General features: G+C 34.1%; 1 protein-coding gene across 1 annotated transcript; it reads right to left on the bottom strand.

Annotated features, from left to right (window-relative positions):
• Positions 1-861: 861 nt before the first annotated feature.
• On the bottom strand, positions 862-6,771 carry LOC144575845 (PHD finger protein EHD3-like). The gene is made up of 7 exons (XM_078326091.1): positions 6,282-6,771; positions 5,475-5,846; positions 5,082-5,156; positions 4,267-4,551; positions 3,393-3,608; positions 3,194-3,283; positions 862-1,879 (listed from the first exon to the last, which is right to left on the bottom strand). Exons 1-7 carry the CDS (start codon positions 6,384-6,386, stop codon positions 1,076-1,078), a joined length of 1,947 nt encoding a protein of 648 aa, XP_078182217.1. The 5' UTR covers positions 6,387-6,771; the 3' UTR covers positions 862-1,075.
• Between the last annotated feature and the right edge of the window lie 12,601 nt (positions 6,772-19,372).

The raw sequence follows: 19,372 nt of genomic DNA, 5'->3' as shown, positions 1-19,372 counted from the left end.
TGAAGAGATTGTTTTACCGTCTCAGATCAAACACAAGTTAGACCCAACTGGACCCGTGTTTGTTATGATCGTCTGACAGTGGACCCAAATGTTAGGGAAGTGGCTGGCAAAGAAAATTTGTTCAGCAAGTGATATTTGGACTCAAATCACTCAGATTTTGCTCTCTTTTGTTATTAATGTGTAGCAAGTAACAAATTAATTCAAGTCATGAGAGTTTCTAACAATAGATTTAGAAAAATAAATAATTTCTCGTCCAATGTTATTTTATATAGAGTTCATCATTCTTTTATTATGAAATTTATGTAGCTAAATGCATGATTCATCTTTTTTTCATACTTCAAATTTGTACCTGTCTATTGTGTATTCTTAACTTGTTTTGTTTCGGATCGAGTTTGATCTGTATAAAAATAATAAAATTATATTGATTTGATCTGTTGTATCTCATTGATTGACGCCTCTAGATTTCACAACTAACTTCGGTTTGAACAATATAGTATATTAGAAATATTAATTGAATTAAATACGGTAAATAATTCAATGTCAATCGTGGACTTACATTTACTTTGATTAAATGTAACATAACCCCACTTATTCTATTACTTGGAATAAAAACAAAGGTACCAAAAAATATGAGCAACAAAATTACAACCGGATTAATTATTTTGTAGCTAGAGTTATATGGACTCTAATATATTATCCTTATACTCGAAGCATTAATTGTTTTATTAACTGATGAGATCTTCAATTTTTTTTCCTTTTTGTCATGTTTTGGAGATTCTAAAATAATCGATTTAAAGAGTTCATCTTTCTAAATTATAGAGGCTTAGAAGCTCTTCAGAGAATCAAAAGAGAATAAGAAGTATAACTGCTGCATTTTTTACTTCCAAAGAAAGACTCCTAATTATCCCTTTTTCATCCAAACTCAAAATATTCAAAGACAATTCATTTTTCACTAACAACAAAAGGTTCTATTTCAGCCAACCTCTCTACACCAACAGGGCAACAGGTATCTATCTCCTCTACTATAGTTAGTTGTTGTTTTTTTTCTTCAATAGAAGCTTTACTATTTACAGCCTTAGTTAGGCAGCTTATCTTGAGCACTTACAGTGTCGATTGCAGTCATGAGCAAATCCATGGATTGTTGCTCCTCTTTCTTATATTCAATTTTAATGCCTTCCTTGACTTGAGAATTTGGCACAACCCCATTCTTGTTGAACCGCCTTGAGCCCAGACCCAGCATGTTGTTATCTCTCTTCCCTCTCTTTCTTCTCCTCTTTGTGCTACACTTACCACAGTACCACTTCCCTGTTGGTACCGAGTCACAAGGCGGGTCCATACAATAAATGTGATATGCCCCATCACATCCATCACACAAAACGAGTAAAGGATCATCTTTATTACGCCGGCAAACTCGGCATAGACAAGAGGGGCAAAACCAGCAGGTGTTGTTTTCTTGCATTCTAATACCAACTCGGCTTTTTTTCAAACATGCCATGTGATAGTACTTGTAAGGGCACTCAGGGTGGCTGCAGACCAGAAATTCTCTCTCTCCATCTGCACGGGTCCCACAGATTTTGCACAGCCTATACACTGACGTGATGCAGGGAACCGTTTCGGAATTGCCGTCCTTTTCAGAGTCGGTATCATCTATACCGGTAACAATGGGCATGTCAGGTTTTTTGCCAATACAAGCTGAACAATACCATGATTCAGTTGTGGCATGGATTAAGGGGTTGATGCATGATGTGTGGTATGATATGTCACAGCCTTTGCAGCTGACAAGGCCCCAGTTGTTGGTTATCTCATACCGGCAGTGATTGCAAAAGCGAGCTTGATATGGGTCAAATGATTCATCCGAGTCCGATACATGAATTCCCACCTGCAACATTCACTCAAAAATCAGAAAGAGAAGAATAGTCATTTTAATATGAAATGCTATTTACATAAAGAGTTCATGCAGAAAGATTAATGATGCATAAGGCTCAAATTTTCATTTATGCCCTTAGAAAATAAAGTACTTCATGGAAACATCCATCAGAATGTACATGCACAAAGGCACACAGAGAACACGCAGAACAGTTAACTACCACAAATATCCATATTAACGAAAGAATCCTTCAATAACCCAACCTTCTGCATTTTATTATAAATATTTTCCTAAAATACCCATCACTGTTCCTCCATTGAAAAAAATACAGAGAAAAGGTTTATACAGGGCCGGTCCTGAAGATTTTGGAGCCCAGGGCAGGAGCAAATTTTGGACATTTTTTGAACTATTTTTTTTACCAAAATAATATGTGGAGAACTCTTATTGTATTTATCTTTAGAATAATTAATATTAGAATTTCTAATAAGACCATTCTCAACAAGCAAATCTCTAATCGGCCAAATCGGATCGGAAACTCATATTTTATTAGCAGAAACTTGTTTTTCACTAAAATAATAGAAAAATTAGGTAAAATAAATAATTAATTAATATGAGACATTATTGCTGAAATTATTATTTTTCTTTTAGTGTTCAATAAGTTAAAATTAATTTCAAACCAATTTTAATAAAAATGACAAACTTCACCGCATGGATTGTCTTCATTTTTTTAATAAAAATTAACGAGATAGTAAGCTTGTCTTCATTTCGTCTTAGTTGACTAGCGACCTCTTCAAATATAGCATGGATTGTCTCCATTTCTTATGTATTGATTTCTCTAGTACTGCGATGTAGGTCGCATATTAATAATTTGGGCCCACCTACAGCGTCATTCTTTCTAATGTTTTTCTACCCCGCACTTGACCGAACAGTCCGAGAACCCTTCTTCTCCAATCAGCATTTTAACCCAGTCAAAATTGCAAATTTCTCCCCCAAATCGGACGTGGGTGGTAAGTCGTAACACTTCACTTCTCCTAAAAAATTGCTTCAAATCATGAGAATCATCTCCAAACCGGCTCCAAACCGGCTCCAAACGTCAAGAATCGGTGAAGAATCGCTTGATTAAGCCAGTTTGATCCGGTTTTTCATTCTATGATTTTTAACATATACAATTTTTTTTGGGGCCCCATTGGATTTTGGGGCCCCATTGGATTTTGGGGCCCGGGGCCGTTGCCCTGGCTGCCCTGGGTCAGGGCCGGGCTTGGGTCTATACTGTAATCAAGCAAAACATACCAGTCATAGGTTTTTGAGTGCAAATAAATAAAATACCTTATTTTCAATGTTAGCTCTTGAAATGCTTGAAAGATTGGCAGCCAGGCGCACCATTTCTTGGCCAACATTTTCAAAGTTTTTCCATAACTATCACCAAAAGTAAAACAAATGAACATATAGAAACAATGTCTTTGAAAAAGATCAGGTTCTTGCAGACATAAAATATCAAAAGCAATTAACTCAGTACAATGCATACCTTTGTTATATCAGTACTGAATAGCTGAGGTGCCTTCTCATAAACTCCATTTTTCATCTTAGCATCAATTTCACCGAAATCAAAGTAGTTCATCTCAGCTGATTTTTCACCCCGAAAATTATTATGAAGTAAATCACACAAAAGGGCAAATTTGTCGGAATTTAATATACTGACAAGGGCATTCTGGCACTTCATGACATTTTCTCTCACACCAACCTACATGATAGAAAATTAATGAAAAAGTATTAACATAATTGCCAAAATGTGGAAAATTCAATTCGTCAGCTTGAAATGAGTATCCACTAACACTGGATATTGATCTAAAGAGGCTACAAAATATGATATGATCAACCCATACTCAATTGGTATGAATTCAATATTACAGGGTCTGAACTGATATGCGATTAAACTGGGATTGTACAGAGGTTTGATTAGGATCTATGCGGTCTCACTTGCCAGTTGGTATGAAGTGGCTGGAAAGTATGGTATGAATCAACCCATACTCAGTATTAGGATATTGCATTTTGTTCTGATAGGACACATTCATTATTATACTAATTTGAACATTTTACCTATATAACCATAAATTTGTGACCGAGAGTACCCCAGGTGCATACCATTCCAGTGACATTATGGTGATTACTGAGATTCGGTACAATTTCTATTACTTTTGGATATGCTGTCTCTCTGCAAAATGAAGAACCTTAGGAGCTGGCTGTGAATAAATTCTCTTCTTAAGGTAGAACAGAATCTACAAAATCTAACTCCAACCTGAGACTTATTAATATTATCCACAAATATGCTTGAAAATTGTCTTTCAGTTTTAGATACTTCTCTAGCTTCAATACATTTGTCGTGAAAATTTTATATGTACCTGTGAAGTGTCATTGTCATGAGCTCGAGGTAGAGAGAGTGCTTCAAGAATACAGCCCTGGACCCCAACAGAATCAGTACTGTTTTCGATCCCATTACCATCAGGCAATGGAAGCACTCTTTCCAACATATGTTTCCAGCTTTTCCAGTGATCTCCACTTTTGGAGCCTTCTGCGTGATTCCCAACCTGAGCATGCCTTTCAGTCTCGCCGTTTGTGCCAGTAAACACATCTGCCTTATATCCTTTGTCACAATAATGCATGATTTCATCTGGATTCTTTTGTACCTAGTACGATAAAAGGAGTTAACATTCTGGTTTATGCGTTCTTTTGCAACTACAAAAATTAATCAGCTACCACCAAATAGATCTAAATATTGTCATGTCATCACTAGCTTAATCAATTTATTGGTAAGGAGTTCATGTGAATTGAGGAACCAATCTATAAGTTCATATGTATGATTTTTAGCTTGATTTGTGCTTTCTCGAGGGAAAAAAGAATGTCACAAGGGCAAATTAAAGAGTTGTGATTGGGTACATGTTACAAATATGACAATGTCAGGTGATGAATAATGGATATGCAACTATGTCAGGTGTTATTTGAGAATATGATATATTTAACAGTATATTATTTGTTTAAAGAGTTCCTTTTTCACTTTTTTCCCCAACTAGCTGTGCCAAATAGAGATATCCAGGTGAAACACGAGCACAAGTACTAGGAATACTGGTGTGAACCATATCAGAATTATACCAGTTGGATGCTATTAGCCATAGCAGTACCTTAACCAATGGAAAACATCCCCATATCAAAAGAGTACCTCATTGTTAGTATTTTCATGCCTCTCTTCCATGCAACTCAAGCTGCAGCGTTGCATATCGTCCTGTAGATCCTTCTGCATCATGTCCATAAAAGATAAACAAGTTAAATATTCTATAATTTTGATCTGTATTGGATTTTGTTAACTCCATGAGGATATCAGCAAGGTCTGGAGGCTTTATTAAGCAAGCAAAAACTGACTTTGACCAACTACAAAAGATAGGTACAGCACCAGTACCTGTCAATGTATCTAAAAAGAGCCTTTTCTGTTCTTCATGGTTTCTCATGTGTTCAAACTAGGTTCCAGTCTATTATTGGGGCTGATTTCAGGATCGAGTAGTGCATCCTAATTACCAATGCATACTCAAATAACCTACAAAAATTGGGGTCTTACCTCAGATTCTGACGCACTGGAGTCTATCTCGTCAACATCTCCCTCCTCAACCTGACGAGCAGGTCTGGCCCGGTTAATTGCTTTTCTCCGCTTCTTTCCATTCCAGTTCAGATTTAAAAGAGGCGTCTCTCTCTCCTTAAGGAACAGATGCTTTGTTATCTCCTCCGCAACCTGATCTGGTACATTTGGGCACTTGCGGACGTCCTTGTGACCCACTAGGTGCAGCTTCAATCGAGTGACCCCACCTCCATGGCACGTCATGCCACAGTAGTTGCAACGCCAGTGCTGCTTTATGCCATTCAGCATTTCGCCATGGTGCCAGCCAATGTCCTTCTCTTTAGTCTTCCTTTTTCGCTTTGTATAACTAGAGCCCTGTGTTAATTATAAGATAAATTCAAATCATCTATGAGTTCAACAAGAAAAAAAAGAGTTACACTGAAAACCCTAGTCGTATAGAATTAGTCCCAATTTATATGGTACCAGAACTCAAGAAATAAATTCTTGATTTTTTTAGGAAAGATGCTACTTTAGATCACAGTGCAGTACCAGACAGACTTACTACAGATCAGTAATTTTTCCTTTTCTTTGGGCATTTTTGGTTTCTTTGGTCTTGATTGGATTTTATGCAACAGCAACAGGTAAGAAAGGGTTTCTGGTCTACGAGCACAAGAACCAGCAATGGTTAGAAACAGCCTCAAATTGCAAGCCATGATATGAACCTATCTAAAATCCTACCAATTACTGTTAGCAACTGAACATCCATGGAATATAAGTTCAAAAGATAAAAATTTGAATAAACAACTTTACCAACTCTTGTGGATTAGGATTTTCATTGTAAACCCTTCTCCTTTTGTATGTGATCAGCTTCTCATCTAACATATCACCATTAACATTCGTTTCCTCAACTAACATTGTCAACCAAAACCCTAATTTTCCCCTCTTTCTGTTCTATCTACCTAGTTATTTTCCCACAAAGTAACCAGTAACTTGTGGAATTAAGAGGCTCTTAAGTATACAAAACTCAAATTTTAGGTCCAGGAAAAGAGGAGGAAGATGGAAAGATCTAAACTTGATAATATTATGGTTAAAATTGAAAAATAAATGATGAAAAATATTCTTCGTCCTGTATCCTCAATTGGTACCGAAAGGTGCACAGAAGGCAATGAGAGGAAGAGAACAAGGAGAAAGTGGAAAAGAGAGGAAGAGATATAGATGTCCTTTAATCTAAGCAAAATGCAATCGGAATTGGGATTTCAGAGAAGAGAGACAAAAGGAGAGAAAGCAAGAAAAAGGAGAGACTGACACGGTACCGATATAAGGACACGCATCGAAACGGCCTTCTTGTACCGAGGTGTGTTGCTCTTCAATGCCTTCAATGCTTTCCATTTTATTATTTCCACCTTTGCTGTCGTATTTGGCCAGATTACTGATCAATGCATGCATCCATTCAACTCAGGTTTACTAATTTGCAATCAACCAAATAGGAATATAATTGGCACGGGTCAGGTCCGATTGGGTCTGATATCTGTCAGTAAAATATAAATTTCTTCTGGTTTGGTTAACAATTATACTAGAATTGTTAAATTAGTCCTAACATTATGTAAAATTTCTTCTGGTTTGGGAGATAATTTAGCAGCATCTTACAAAAAACACATTTCAAACTGTAACATAAAGTTGTTGTTGAATCCATCATTTCATAATTCATATTAAAATTGTGAGGAGCGCACAAAATTCATAGTCCTGTCAAGTCATATCAGATTGGGTTTAGGTGTATATTTTTGGGGTTATTGTATATGGAATAGTTTCTGTCAATTGGTCATGGTTGCAAAATTTACCCACTATGCAGTAAAAATGCATATAATTTTAGCTGAGAGATCAAGGGATGACGTGTGCAAATTTCAACAAGTAAGTTTATGCTTTTATTTATTTTGTCACTACTTTGTTTAGTTTGTCTGAATCGTTCTATCCATTCGTGCAGTGAACTATATATGAATTGTAGACGATTTGGGTTCGAAGACCTACAGAGGTTAAGAACCCGACGTGGCATGCCAGAATTTCAACAAATTAGTATAATATATATATATATATATTTTTTTTTTTTTTATTTCATGACCTTTTTATATTGTTTTTGTTGTCACAAGGCTTTCCACTTATTTTGTTTTCCTCTCTTCCATATTCAAGCTTTCATTACTGGGTCTAGGCCCAATTACAGCCCATATAGAAATACTGCCCCTTAAAACATGTATAAGAACTAGAAAGTATTCTCTTCTCAGCTTTTTTTATTGAAAGAATTTAATTCTGAAAACGAATTGCTGACAACTGGTACTGTTGCAAACTTGCACGGTATAACAAAACCTACTAAATTCCCTGCCTATGCCAATGTTACCGTTAAATTGTTTTGCTCTACTTGTTCCCCTAATTAGAACTCATTTCTTTAAGCCCCAAAACATAAGACTATCAAGAAATGAAAAAATTTTACCTACTGGTACTCTCGCAATAAATAATTAGTGCCTTTCCTAGAATTGAGACTGTTTAATTTTCCTCAGTATAAGTATTTAATTTCCATTATAGATAATTAAGAACAAGTTGATGCCAATTTCTCTACTTCAAACAAAGCTTATTTTGATAATCAGTTCCTTTGTTGTTGATTTCCTTCCTGAATCCTGAGTAACAAACAAATTCAATAAATAATTAAATATTAACCAATACACAAACTTGTTTATTACCTTATGAGGAAGTATCAGCATCATCTTTTTCCTAAGCCACCCATGCCGAATGATAATCAGTTAAAGGAGGATTTGGCAATTTCCAACATAAGTCGTTGTAATAGCACTGCATGTAGTCAACATTGTGATGAGACAGACCTATTTTGGTCGAATTGAAAAGGCATGCCGGTGGGAAATGAAGGTATGGGGATGAATAAACAAATAGGAGATGGCTGATCAATCGATACTACATTTTGCGATGCCAATTAGGTTTTGGTCATGTGCGGCGGTGGCGGTGGCGGCGATAGATGAGATTAGGGTATATCTGTTATTCGTGTCAAATACACGGCTTTAAATAGGGGATGATTTTTTACTGTCTTATTTAAAATGCAATCAATGCCCTATGACGTTATTCGGGATTCATTCAGGCCATCTCCATGTATATTTTGCATGTAAGGAATCATTTCTCACTAGCATAAAAGTAAACTTCAGTTTACGTACTTTTTCACAATTGCGATGATAGACAGGGGTCGCCAAGTAAAGATTAACCATCATTACATTTTTCAGAGTTATATAAGCTCAGCCAAGTGATATGTACTGGATTGAAATTGAAATAACAGTATACTGGATTGAACAGGTATTTCTATATCAGAAAAAAATGTACCACATAATAAGGTAAATTTAATCAAACACAATGTATTTTTGAGGATAATTTATATGGTGACCGAAATTATTCTTCGAGATCACAATATACTTTTGAGGATAAATTTATACTATGCTTGTTATGTAGAAGATCAATATGGTAGAAAACTGAACTAACTTAACTTGATTTTTTTCCTTATGTGTTCATTAATCTGTATATTGGATTGTGCTTATTTTAGATATTTCATCTAAATTAGTTTTTTCAATCTTACCAGTATGAACTTCTAAGAATTTGTTGGTACTTGGTATTGTCTCCAGTAGTGTTCATCAAATGCCCCTGATTACAATTTCACCATGTTGATTTCATAATCAACTATCTTATCAATGCCATGATTCTTGTAAGCTCGTTATCAAGAGTTGATGAGATTGGTTTGAGATCATATGTTCGAAATGGAACATAAATTACCATTAGTTACTATTTGCTTTATTCGGCAAGGCAGCATCAATTACGGTTTGATCTCTAATGTACTGCTCCAGATGTCCTGTTTTTTTAATGCATGTAATGCAATCTTCACCACGCAATCTCAATCCAATGTGCCATAGAGGAAGATCTCTCCAAAGGGCCGCTCGAAAGAGCAACCTTAGTTTGCTTCCATTATATGATAAAAGCAACGTACCAAACACTAAACCATCGATCACATTTTAAATTGCAAATCCAATAGACTTTTTCCCCATCACTCTATTTCACCCCTTTACAAAAAAAGTTCATGTACTTGCTTCTCTTGTCGCATCAATCAGTATGAAGCTACTAGATCTTAGCAAGTCCTACTAGCTTTGTGTATCACCTTTTGCTAGAAATTGTTCGGTGGCACCATTAATTGATTCCAACTTTTTGCATGGAGGACTTAGGAAACAAATGATTCTGAGCGGTTTGACAATGGTTATTGAGGTAATACTCTTCATATATTCTGGTAAGCAAACTATAATTCACAACTTAGGTTCTGAGGAAGTTTATACCTAATTAGTTTGTGGTTATTCATAAGTTGACAATGTACGCGCTTGTGAATTTTCAAATGATCATATGATTTAATCTAACATAATTTCTACATAATAAAGTAAATCAACCGATAGTATAGTAAGTCAAGAAAATTACCTTTTTCATGATCAACTTATTCCCTGCTTCGCTGAACAAAATTCGTTATGCTTTAATTTTGATTCTTTTTTAGAGGCTGATATTACTTTTCGCTCAATTTTTTTAACAGAATCTCGGAAATGACTTGAGCGACCATTGTGAAATAGAGATATTAGAAAAAGATACCATTAAAATAAATGTTGAGACACAAAATCAGATCTGTATGGGGCAGAACAAACTGCTTCACTGATGCATGATAATTGCTATGAGTAAAATCTTTGCATCTAATTATTGTTCTACTTATTAATTTCTTATCACATTTATGTTTTGGTTTTTACTTCAACATATGTAATAAAAGAAATTGAAAGCTCAGATTTTTGTATCTCTTTCTTGCACCATGACCCACATTTGTGCTCAAAGAGTTCACAATTGAATATCTGATACTGAAAGAAATTGGTATATCTGTTTATCTTATCTTCCATTCAAAGGGGAATAGAAATTCATATTTATGTTTGTTATGGATTCAGTTATGAGTAAGGGTTTAGGGTTTGGGGTCTCAGGGCTTTGGGTGATTGTGGATTGATAGGGTATGCTGCGGTTTAATAATATATTTTAATTCATTGCTCTAATATAACATGTTTATTTTAATTATTTTGTCGTTTCACTTTTGCTTATAATTATTTTTCGTTCTTATATATATATATATATATATATTCTTGTAAACTATATACCTCACTATATCTTGTACTCTTTGATTTAATGAATGAAATGTAGCAAGCCCCTTTATAAATGCTAGGTAATTCGGTGGCAGGATAAATGATTTTTTTTTTATTGTTGGAAAAGAAAACTTAAAAAATTACTAGCATACTTGATTCGCCTTTTAATTTATTGTATATTGATCATGTACAAAAGTAAAATAATCAACTATTGACAATACCAAAAGAAAACAAAAAAAAAAAGTACAAAGTAAAACCCGACTCAACTCAACCTTTGTACATTATTTTTCTAATTGAGAAAATTTGTTCATAATTAAATATAACTATTAAGAGTAATATTATTATAGAAATGAATGGATGTATTGTAAGTTTCAATTTTTTTTATAACTTCTTCTATGTTATGATTAGTTAATATAAAATGTTCTTATTTGTACTTCTTTCAAATATGACTTATTGCTACATTTTTTTTTAAACAGGCTTTTATAAATATTGAAATAAAAAATAATCTATCGTTAAATATAACTATTAAGAGTAATATTATTATAGAAATGAATGGATATATTGTAAGTTTCGTAAGTTTCAATTTTTTTATTATAACTTTTTCTATGTTATGATTAGTTAATATAAAATGTTTTTATTTGTACTTCTTTCAAATATGACTTATTGCTACATATTTTTTTTAAACAGGCTTTTATAAATATTGAAATAAAAAATAATCTATCGAAACAGAGGTTTAAGTATCACGGAAAAAAAAAAAAAAAAAAAAGGAATAATGTATATATGTTCAATTTCACTTATCACTAGCAAAACAAAATTCTGCACAAACAGAATAAGTTATTAATTGCACACTGTCATTGTTTCAATTCCATTTACAAGTAACCAATCACTTGATTCAATTTGAAGCTATGATAGTGATGGAAATTCAAGCAAATCCAACCAATTAATCTTATCAAATTGAATGTAATGCAATGCTAGATTTAGTTTACAATAACAAATTATGAGATAAATTCAAAAATCATTTTTCTTAAATCATAACAAAAGGTTACATGTACATTTGCATTGATTTCGATACAAGTTACAACAATCTTACAACAAAAATAAGAACTAAACATACCTTCTAAACTATCCTATAATTTGCTTCTTTAGCTTCTATGACCTTGAGATGATTTCTGTTGATCATTATTTAGAATTTCCATTGCACTAAATATCAAATCCATGTGTCCACCAGCAAGCCTGTTGTAGTTCTCTTCCTGACTTGATAATTCTACAGCTTCCAGTAGTGAATAGAATTTTGTGTTGGCCCCTCACTAGTTTTACAATTCTCACAATACCAAATCCCCTCTGGTATTGAATCATGTGATGGACTCATGCAATAAATGTGGTATGCATCATCACACCCATCACAAAGCACAGTCAGCTCATCATGCTCATCACGTAAGCATGACCGGCAAAGGCAAGAGGGGCAGTACCAACATCTGCTAATCTCTTCCTTTTTATCAAAGATGCAGTTGACAGGGAGCTGATCACGCTTCCTCATGTATCCTCGAATCTTCAAACAGCAGATATTTTTACAAAAGCACTTCCTGCCAGTCGACATGATTTTCTAGTTAGCAAATTGATGTTAGTATCATTACCACCATCAATTTGAGGGGGGATGTCAGGAATATTGTACTGCTCCATATTGCCTATGGACTATTCTGCCTTAGAGAATCACGTGCCAACAAGGAAAGGAGAATATCATGCCTCTAATGTATCATTAGCTGTATATTTAGATATGATTCTGTGTATATTTAGGAAATAGTATTGATTGGTAATTAGCTGGAGAATTCAGTGTTTCCTATTTGGTTTTGTACCTTCTGTAATATAAGGGGAGGTTTTGCTCTCTGGAATACATAATAAAAGTTCCATTGATAATTCTTTCTTTAGAGCTTTTGTCATATCCATCTCCTCATAGCTGGTTTATTTCCTATACCTCCCATTCCTCTAACCTGCAAGTGATAAATCCATGGAGAAACTGCCTGCCAAATTTGTAGTAGCAAGAGCCATTGGAAGCTGTCGTTAAAATTTGGAGGCTCCATGCTGGTAGGAATCTGTTGCATCAAGTTAATTGGTAGGGAAAAAGAAAATATAGAGAGATGAGGAAGTGGACCGAAAGCCCAGAGGGCTGCGGCAGAAGATAGATATGAGGGGAAAAAGGGATTGTAGCTCTTAAATATGTCAAAGAAATTAGGGTTTTGGGTCTACGATTGCGGTGGATGAGAATGAGGTATGAGAATTAGGTTTTCCTATTGATCAATACGCACAAAAGGAATACCGATTGTACGTAGGATCTTTATCCGACGTTGATGGAAAGAACCACTTAATCTCTATATACAAAATAAAAACCAAATTAAATCCAAGGAAATTAGAGTTTTGGATCTACGATTGCGGCGGATGATATATGAAGTATGAGAATTAGGATTTCCCAATTGATCAATGTGTGCGCGAATGGAATGTTGATTGTAGGATCTTTATCCGGCGTATTTTCATGGAAAGAATTACCACTTAATCTCTATATACAAAAAACAAATTAAATCCAACAAATTTAACGCTTACATATGATCATGCTATATGTTTTGGTGATGATATATATATATAATTATATGACGCTGACATGTCACTCTAGTCAGTGATCATGCCACCTAGCTAGTAAATAGTTTAGATGGAACATATATATGTTATATACAAAATCTAAATCAAAAACATTGGAACTTTTAAGGGGGAGAAATGATATATGTTCCCTCTTCAACTAAACGATGATGTTCCATGATAGGACATGGTCCCTGGCTAGAGTGCCATGTCAGCACCACATCATCACCAAAATAAAGCATGAGCAGTTGAGCACCATATATGATCGATCTCTTTAGATTTGTTGGATTTAACTTGATTAAATTGGTTCTTTAATTCCTTCAAATACATACATTCATTTATTTTAGCGTATTCACTAATTAGGAAACCCTGATTAATTCTCGCTTGCACCTCATCTATATATCATCCACCGGAAAACCATTTACAAACTATTTGAAAAACTCAATAATTATTTTTTAATGTCTTGTTGATGAATGTCCAAATAAATTAATTTTAAATTAGACCAAAATGCAGGGTTCAAATGCACCAACAATTTGTGCTCCAAAATTATGGACTGTTCGATTGGCGTTAGGATCCGTGGAGAAGTGTTGGATCTGGCTCCTATAACGGAGCTGCTCCGTTAATTTTTAAATGTAGCAGTCTTTAATTTCTAATTTACCATACTTTTACACAAACCATGCATTCATACTTAAACAATTAATACTGTACCATACTTTTACACAATTTGAGCTATATTTTTATTACTCGAAAAATATTCGACAACAATCATAAAGAATATCTAATAAATGTACCATATATACTTCTGCACAAACCACTCATCCTTACTGGCTAGTGCAGGTCATCAGACCCATTGGTGTCTTCTGCCAAAACTACTTGTATGGATATTATTTTTTTCAGAAGAGTTAGGTTGCAAAACTAAGTCTAATGGGTTTTGTTAGTACCAAGATATTATTACTGTACATATGTTTTTTTTTCTTAATTCTAAGTAATTTTTTTTTCGAAGCATGAGAGAAGGGCAGGGACGAAGCTATGTAGGAACTACGATAGAGTGGGGCCAAATTTTCAGAATAGGGCATAATTTTGTAATTATTTCAAAGACAAACATATTTATGTATTTTTTTTCTTCAAAAATATGACAGAAAAAAACAAATTTTAAAATTATTTTGGGCCAAAGATAGGTAAGTGTCTCCCCCTGCCTCATGTGGCTCCACCACTGGAAAAGGGTCATGATCTCAGATTTAATTTGAAGTATGGGGGATTAAATGATTATCCCGCATTTTATTTTTCAAATCAGACATGTATATATGTATGGTATATTGGTATTATTTATGTAATGTAATTTCCTAAAAGTTTCATATTTAACCCAAATTATAAAATTGTAAGAATTAGTTTCTTACTTCATCTCATAGTTAATTACAATTTGTTTTATTTTAGTTACTATCGCATATATATATAAGTATTTGGTTAATAGAAAAAGTAATAAGGTTGTTTATATATTAATATTTTTTCTTTATCGATTTGATTTAGAAATTAATTTTTAAATTCTGCTCTAGCTGTGAGCTATAGTTTAATGAGTTGATAATGTTATCATTTGGCTATACATCACTTGAAAGATGAAGAGAGAGAGAGAGTTGGAATTATACTTGACAGCCGTTACCAACTGCCAAGGTTTCAAAAAAAAAAGAGAGAGAAAAAGTTATAATAGGACAGCGAAATTGGAATCGAAGACTAGCATTAAAGGTAGGCAGTTACTATAATTTTTTGTCTCCTTAGGAGCGATTGATTGTGCTTGATTATAATGGACCCGACACGAGATTGAAAATAGAAGAATACTACTACTAGGATCTGAATTCTCTGTTGTGCGTCTGGTGGTAAACTCTATATTAATCTTGGAATTTAATTTATACATTGATTTTGGTTTTCGGATAGTGAACAAACTGATGAACTGAATTGAATTGTTGCACTATTACCTATCCGAAACCCATCAGACTTAATACATGAACTCCATGAGACATTTGTAAGGATTAGATATATTTGTTTATCTATGAAAAGAGTAAAACTCATGTGTGAATGTCTTGCTAATTTTCTATTCAAAAGAGTAAAACTCATGTGTGAATGTCTTCCAAAAAAAAAAACTATCATTCTTTTCAAAATAAACTTATTCGTTTATGTACTTCATACCATTTTATATGAGTCTTATGCCGCACAAAATCCAAATAGATTTCGATGTGCTGGAAAAATATTCCTGATCTTAATACTTACATCGAAGCTCAAAGCTGAAATTTCATTTTCTACTTCTGAAATCATATATTTGAATTCCAAGTTTTTAAGACCATAATTAAAGTTTATTTAATCGTAAGCTCATATTGCAGTTTCTCAAGCGAAAATCTCATGTCTCCCCCTTATATAGCTAAAAGCTGATAATTAGTTTTCTAATGCAAAGGCCCCATATTTCATATGGTATAAAATGTGCTTAGACTTATAACAGATTGGTGCTAACTAAGTTATAAGAGTAGTGATATGTATTCAATTTGTCTTGTGTTTCTTTATGGAATATTTGGGAGCACATTTTGTGAAACTCCAAGGGAAATAACTTTTCAGAGTGACCAATAGCATAGGGACAGTTCTGATGACTGTATAATGTATATACATACTTCATTTGTATAATTTATTTTTATATTGGCTTATTGATATTCTCATGTGACCTGTGCAAGGAGGGTGCATGAATTGAGGATTGCGTAATTTAGCACATCATTTTTTTTGTATTTTCTTCTTTTTGTAATATGGGCTATGTATTTTTGGTTAAAAGGGGACAAGGATAAACATAGCTGGGAAGCTGTGTAGTCTTTTGGTTTTGCTTGGAGGGAGTGTTATTTAAGGTTTACGGATGGCTGGTACAACTTCTGGTATATGGCTGGTACACTTTCTGGTAAGAGGCTAGCCTCTGGCTCATGGCTGGTACAATTTCTGGTACAGAGCTATTTCAACTACTGGTTCTTAGGGATACTGGAATGGGTTTTTTGCGGTACACCTTCTGGTATAAGGCGCAACACCTCTTACTAAATGGAAAAACTTCTACATTGCTGTAAAGGTCCTGGATCCGATTACTGGTACGGGTTTTTCAAAGCATCCACACTTGCACTTTTCATCGTGTTTCAGCAGCACCATCAGCTAGCAATTGGCATTATCAATAAGACATCATGGCAACAGAAATAATAAGAATATGTATGAAGAAGGAAGTGGAATCTATTCCATGCATCAATCACTTGGGAAGAAAAGGGAACTTTTCTTTATTTCCTTGATTAGTTCTTATTAATTGAATTAGAAAGAGAGAGGGTGGAAGGACAAAATCGGTATTTTGAAAAAAAAATTCTCTTAGCCCTCAAAATTAGAAAAAATGCCCTCAGTATAGTACTCTTGGAGTCAATTCATATGTTCTTGAAAGATATATAAAAAGTAAAAAAAAAAACAAAGAAAAATTGACAGCCCTGAGTAGAAAATAAAAACTTTTCATTGCAATAAATGAAAATTCCAAGTCAATCGTTAGTTTGTGCTGTATTGAGTATTGAGTCCACAAAATAGTGTAAACAAATAAAATTCAACAAATGGTCAAAATTAACATTCTTCTGATTGCATTTATTAGCTGGCTCTCCTCTTTCATGAAATATATAGTGTTACTTGTATGATTATGTCGAAGATTGGCGTCATGCATTATGGCTGTACCATTTCGGAATTTCCCTAGCTACCTTCCAGGAACTGGTACAATATCAATAATGCATAGTTATGTGCATATAATAGTCTTCTTTATAACGCTGGATCTGTTCGACATGACTGTACGGTCGAGGCTTGTATGGGTTGATGCACGGTACAATGACAAGGCCCCATTTGCTCTAATGTGGGTTTAATTTGTTACTTAAATAATTACTAAACAAGTGAAAGTGTGAAACTGAAATAGTATTCAACTCCTTGGCAGGTGGTAGCCGGCTTGAAATGAAATCGAGATCGAGATCGATCTGCAAATTATATGAACTCCATGCTACAGAGGTTCTGTGGCTTCATTAAAGCAATTATAATCATTTATCTAAATTCAATGGGAAAAAAAACTGTACCCAAACTTGGATTAATGGATTCATTTTATATATGTTTAACCAATCAAAATGTTGGCCCGATAATTTCGAAATCTAACTAAAAAGCTTGATTTTACATAGCTTGATGGTTCCTAATTTCGAGCGGTTAGACAACAACCACATTTTGTATATTTATAAATAGAACTACTTCGATCTGTAGCATTTTTGTGTTTCTGTAGTTGATGTATGAGAACTCCGCCTGTGTAGTTTCTACACAGCCTGTCCCAAGCCAGGAAAAGGAGGAGGATTCATGATAAGCTTGGTGAGCCAATGGTAAAAAAACAACCTCTTTGTGGAAATGAAACCCTCACGAATTGGGTAGGAGTAGTACTAGGATGGGTGACCTCCTGGGAAGTCCCTGTGTTGCTGATTCTGATTGGGTTTCATTACTAGGCTTTGAAGAAGAAGAAGTTGTTAATGTATGGGGGGCATCAGCATTTCCATTTGTTGATTCAAGATGTTTGAATATGTATTCATTGAAGGAAATATACTGTAACTGATGATAAGTGACCTGATTAACTGTTTATTTAGTTCGTCCCAAAACGAATTGGTTAAATAAGTGGCTTAATTTACTGTTTATTTAGTTCGTACCAGTTTTGATAGTTCTAGTCAGTGTTCTAAATAGAGCAGTTTTGGACCTAGAAAGCTAAGCTACGAGGTAAAACTGCGCTAATCGTGCTACGGCCGCTATAGCGTGTAGCGCGTAGCGGCAATAGCGGTCCGCTATGATACATAGGCTTATGATTTTGCAATTTTAATGGGTATTAATGTCCAGATGGTTTTTTTTTTACTTTATCAAACTATATCAATATAATGGAACATGTGCGAGCTATACCACTATATCAATTAAATTTTGTATTATGCATTATTGTTGGGTTTTTCAAAAATGAAAAATTAAAACAATGCCTAGAGACCTTGTTCGTAAGAAATTGAACTTCAATATGAATATTATAACTTCTGAATCAATTTGGTTTTTTTTTTCTCGATGAGACATATTTACTATTAGTAGAAATATAAAATATAATTTTTGAAATAAGAAAACGCTATTTATGATAGCTTCCGCTATAACTGCGTTATTCGCTAAAGCTTTTTTTTTTTTTGTCTCCCCGCTATGCCGCTATAAACGCTATTTAGAACCTTGGTTCTAGTTCATGTAAACCAATGTGTTTTGGGACATCCACTGGATCACCAAGAGCGCATATCATATATGAATCAGCTTTCATGTCATTCATGCCCGAAATTTTTTTAAATACCATAATCAAAAAATAAAATAAACCAAAACACCTCCATTTTGGGGGAATTCCATCTTTACCCAGACCGCAGATTGGCTCTACGGCCCCACTTTGCATGTTACAATAAACCAAAACACCCCCTACGACCTGTTAAATGGGGTCTTAGATTAGCTCTGCGGTTCTCCAAAATGGGGCCACAGATTAGCTCTGTAACTTGGATAAAGGTGAAATTCCTTCAAAACGGGAGTGTTTTGGGTTTTTTTTATTATTATTATGGTATATAAAAAAAAATTCGGCATTCATGCAGATGCTATAGAGAGATTATTTAAATTAAACTACAAATAAACTACATTCACAGTCCATTTCATATAAAGTTGGAGTTAATTCAGAAGTTTATTTGAAATAGTTGAGAATTTTTATTTTCCTATTATAGGTTTCTAAATGAATAGCACTAATATTCCAGTTTTAAGAAATATAACATGACTATGACTGACAGTTGAGAATGGAAAAAAATATATATCTTATTAGATGATGCTGAACATACCCAATGAATTCATCTCTACGTAGAAAAGGCTCTTTTGCTGAACTGAAAATTCCTAGCATATTTTCAGATCTAGGCATAATGTTGTCAAATTTCTGAAATATTAGTGTTACATTTTTAAAAAATGGAGCTAGAACAAAAATTAAAAATTAAAATTAAACGACATGGATGTACT

Source organism: Carex rostrata, chromosome 24 (assembly GCF_964058835.1).
Source record: "Carex rostrata chromosome 24, lpCarRost1.2, whole genome shotgun sequence".
Lineage (NCBI taxonomy): Eukaryota > Viridiplantae > Streptophyta > Magnoliopsida > Poales > Cyperaceae > Carex > Carex rostrata.
This window is presented reverse-complemented; position numbering and strand designations above follow the sequence as displayed.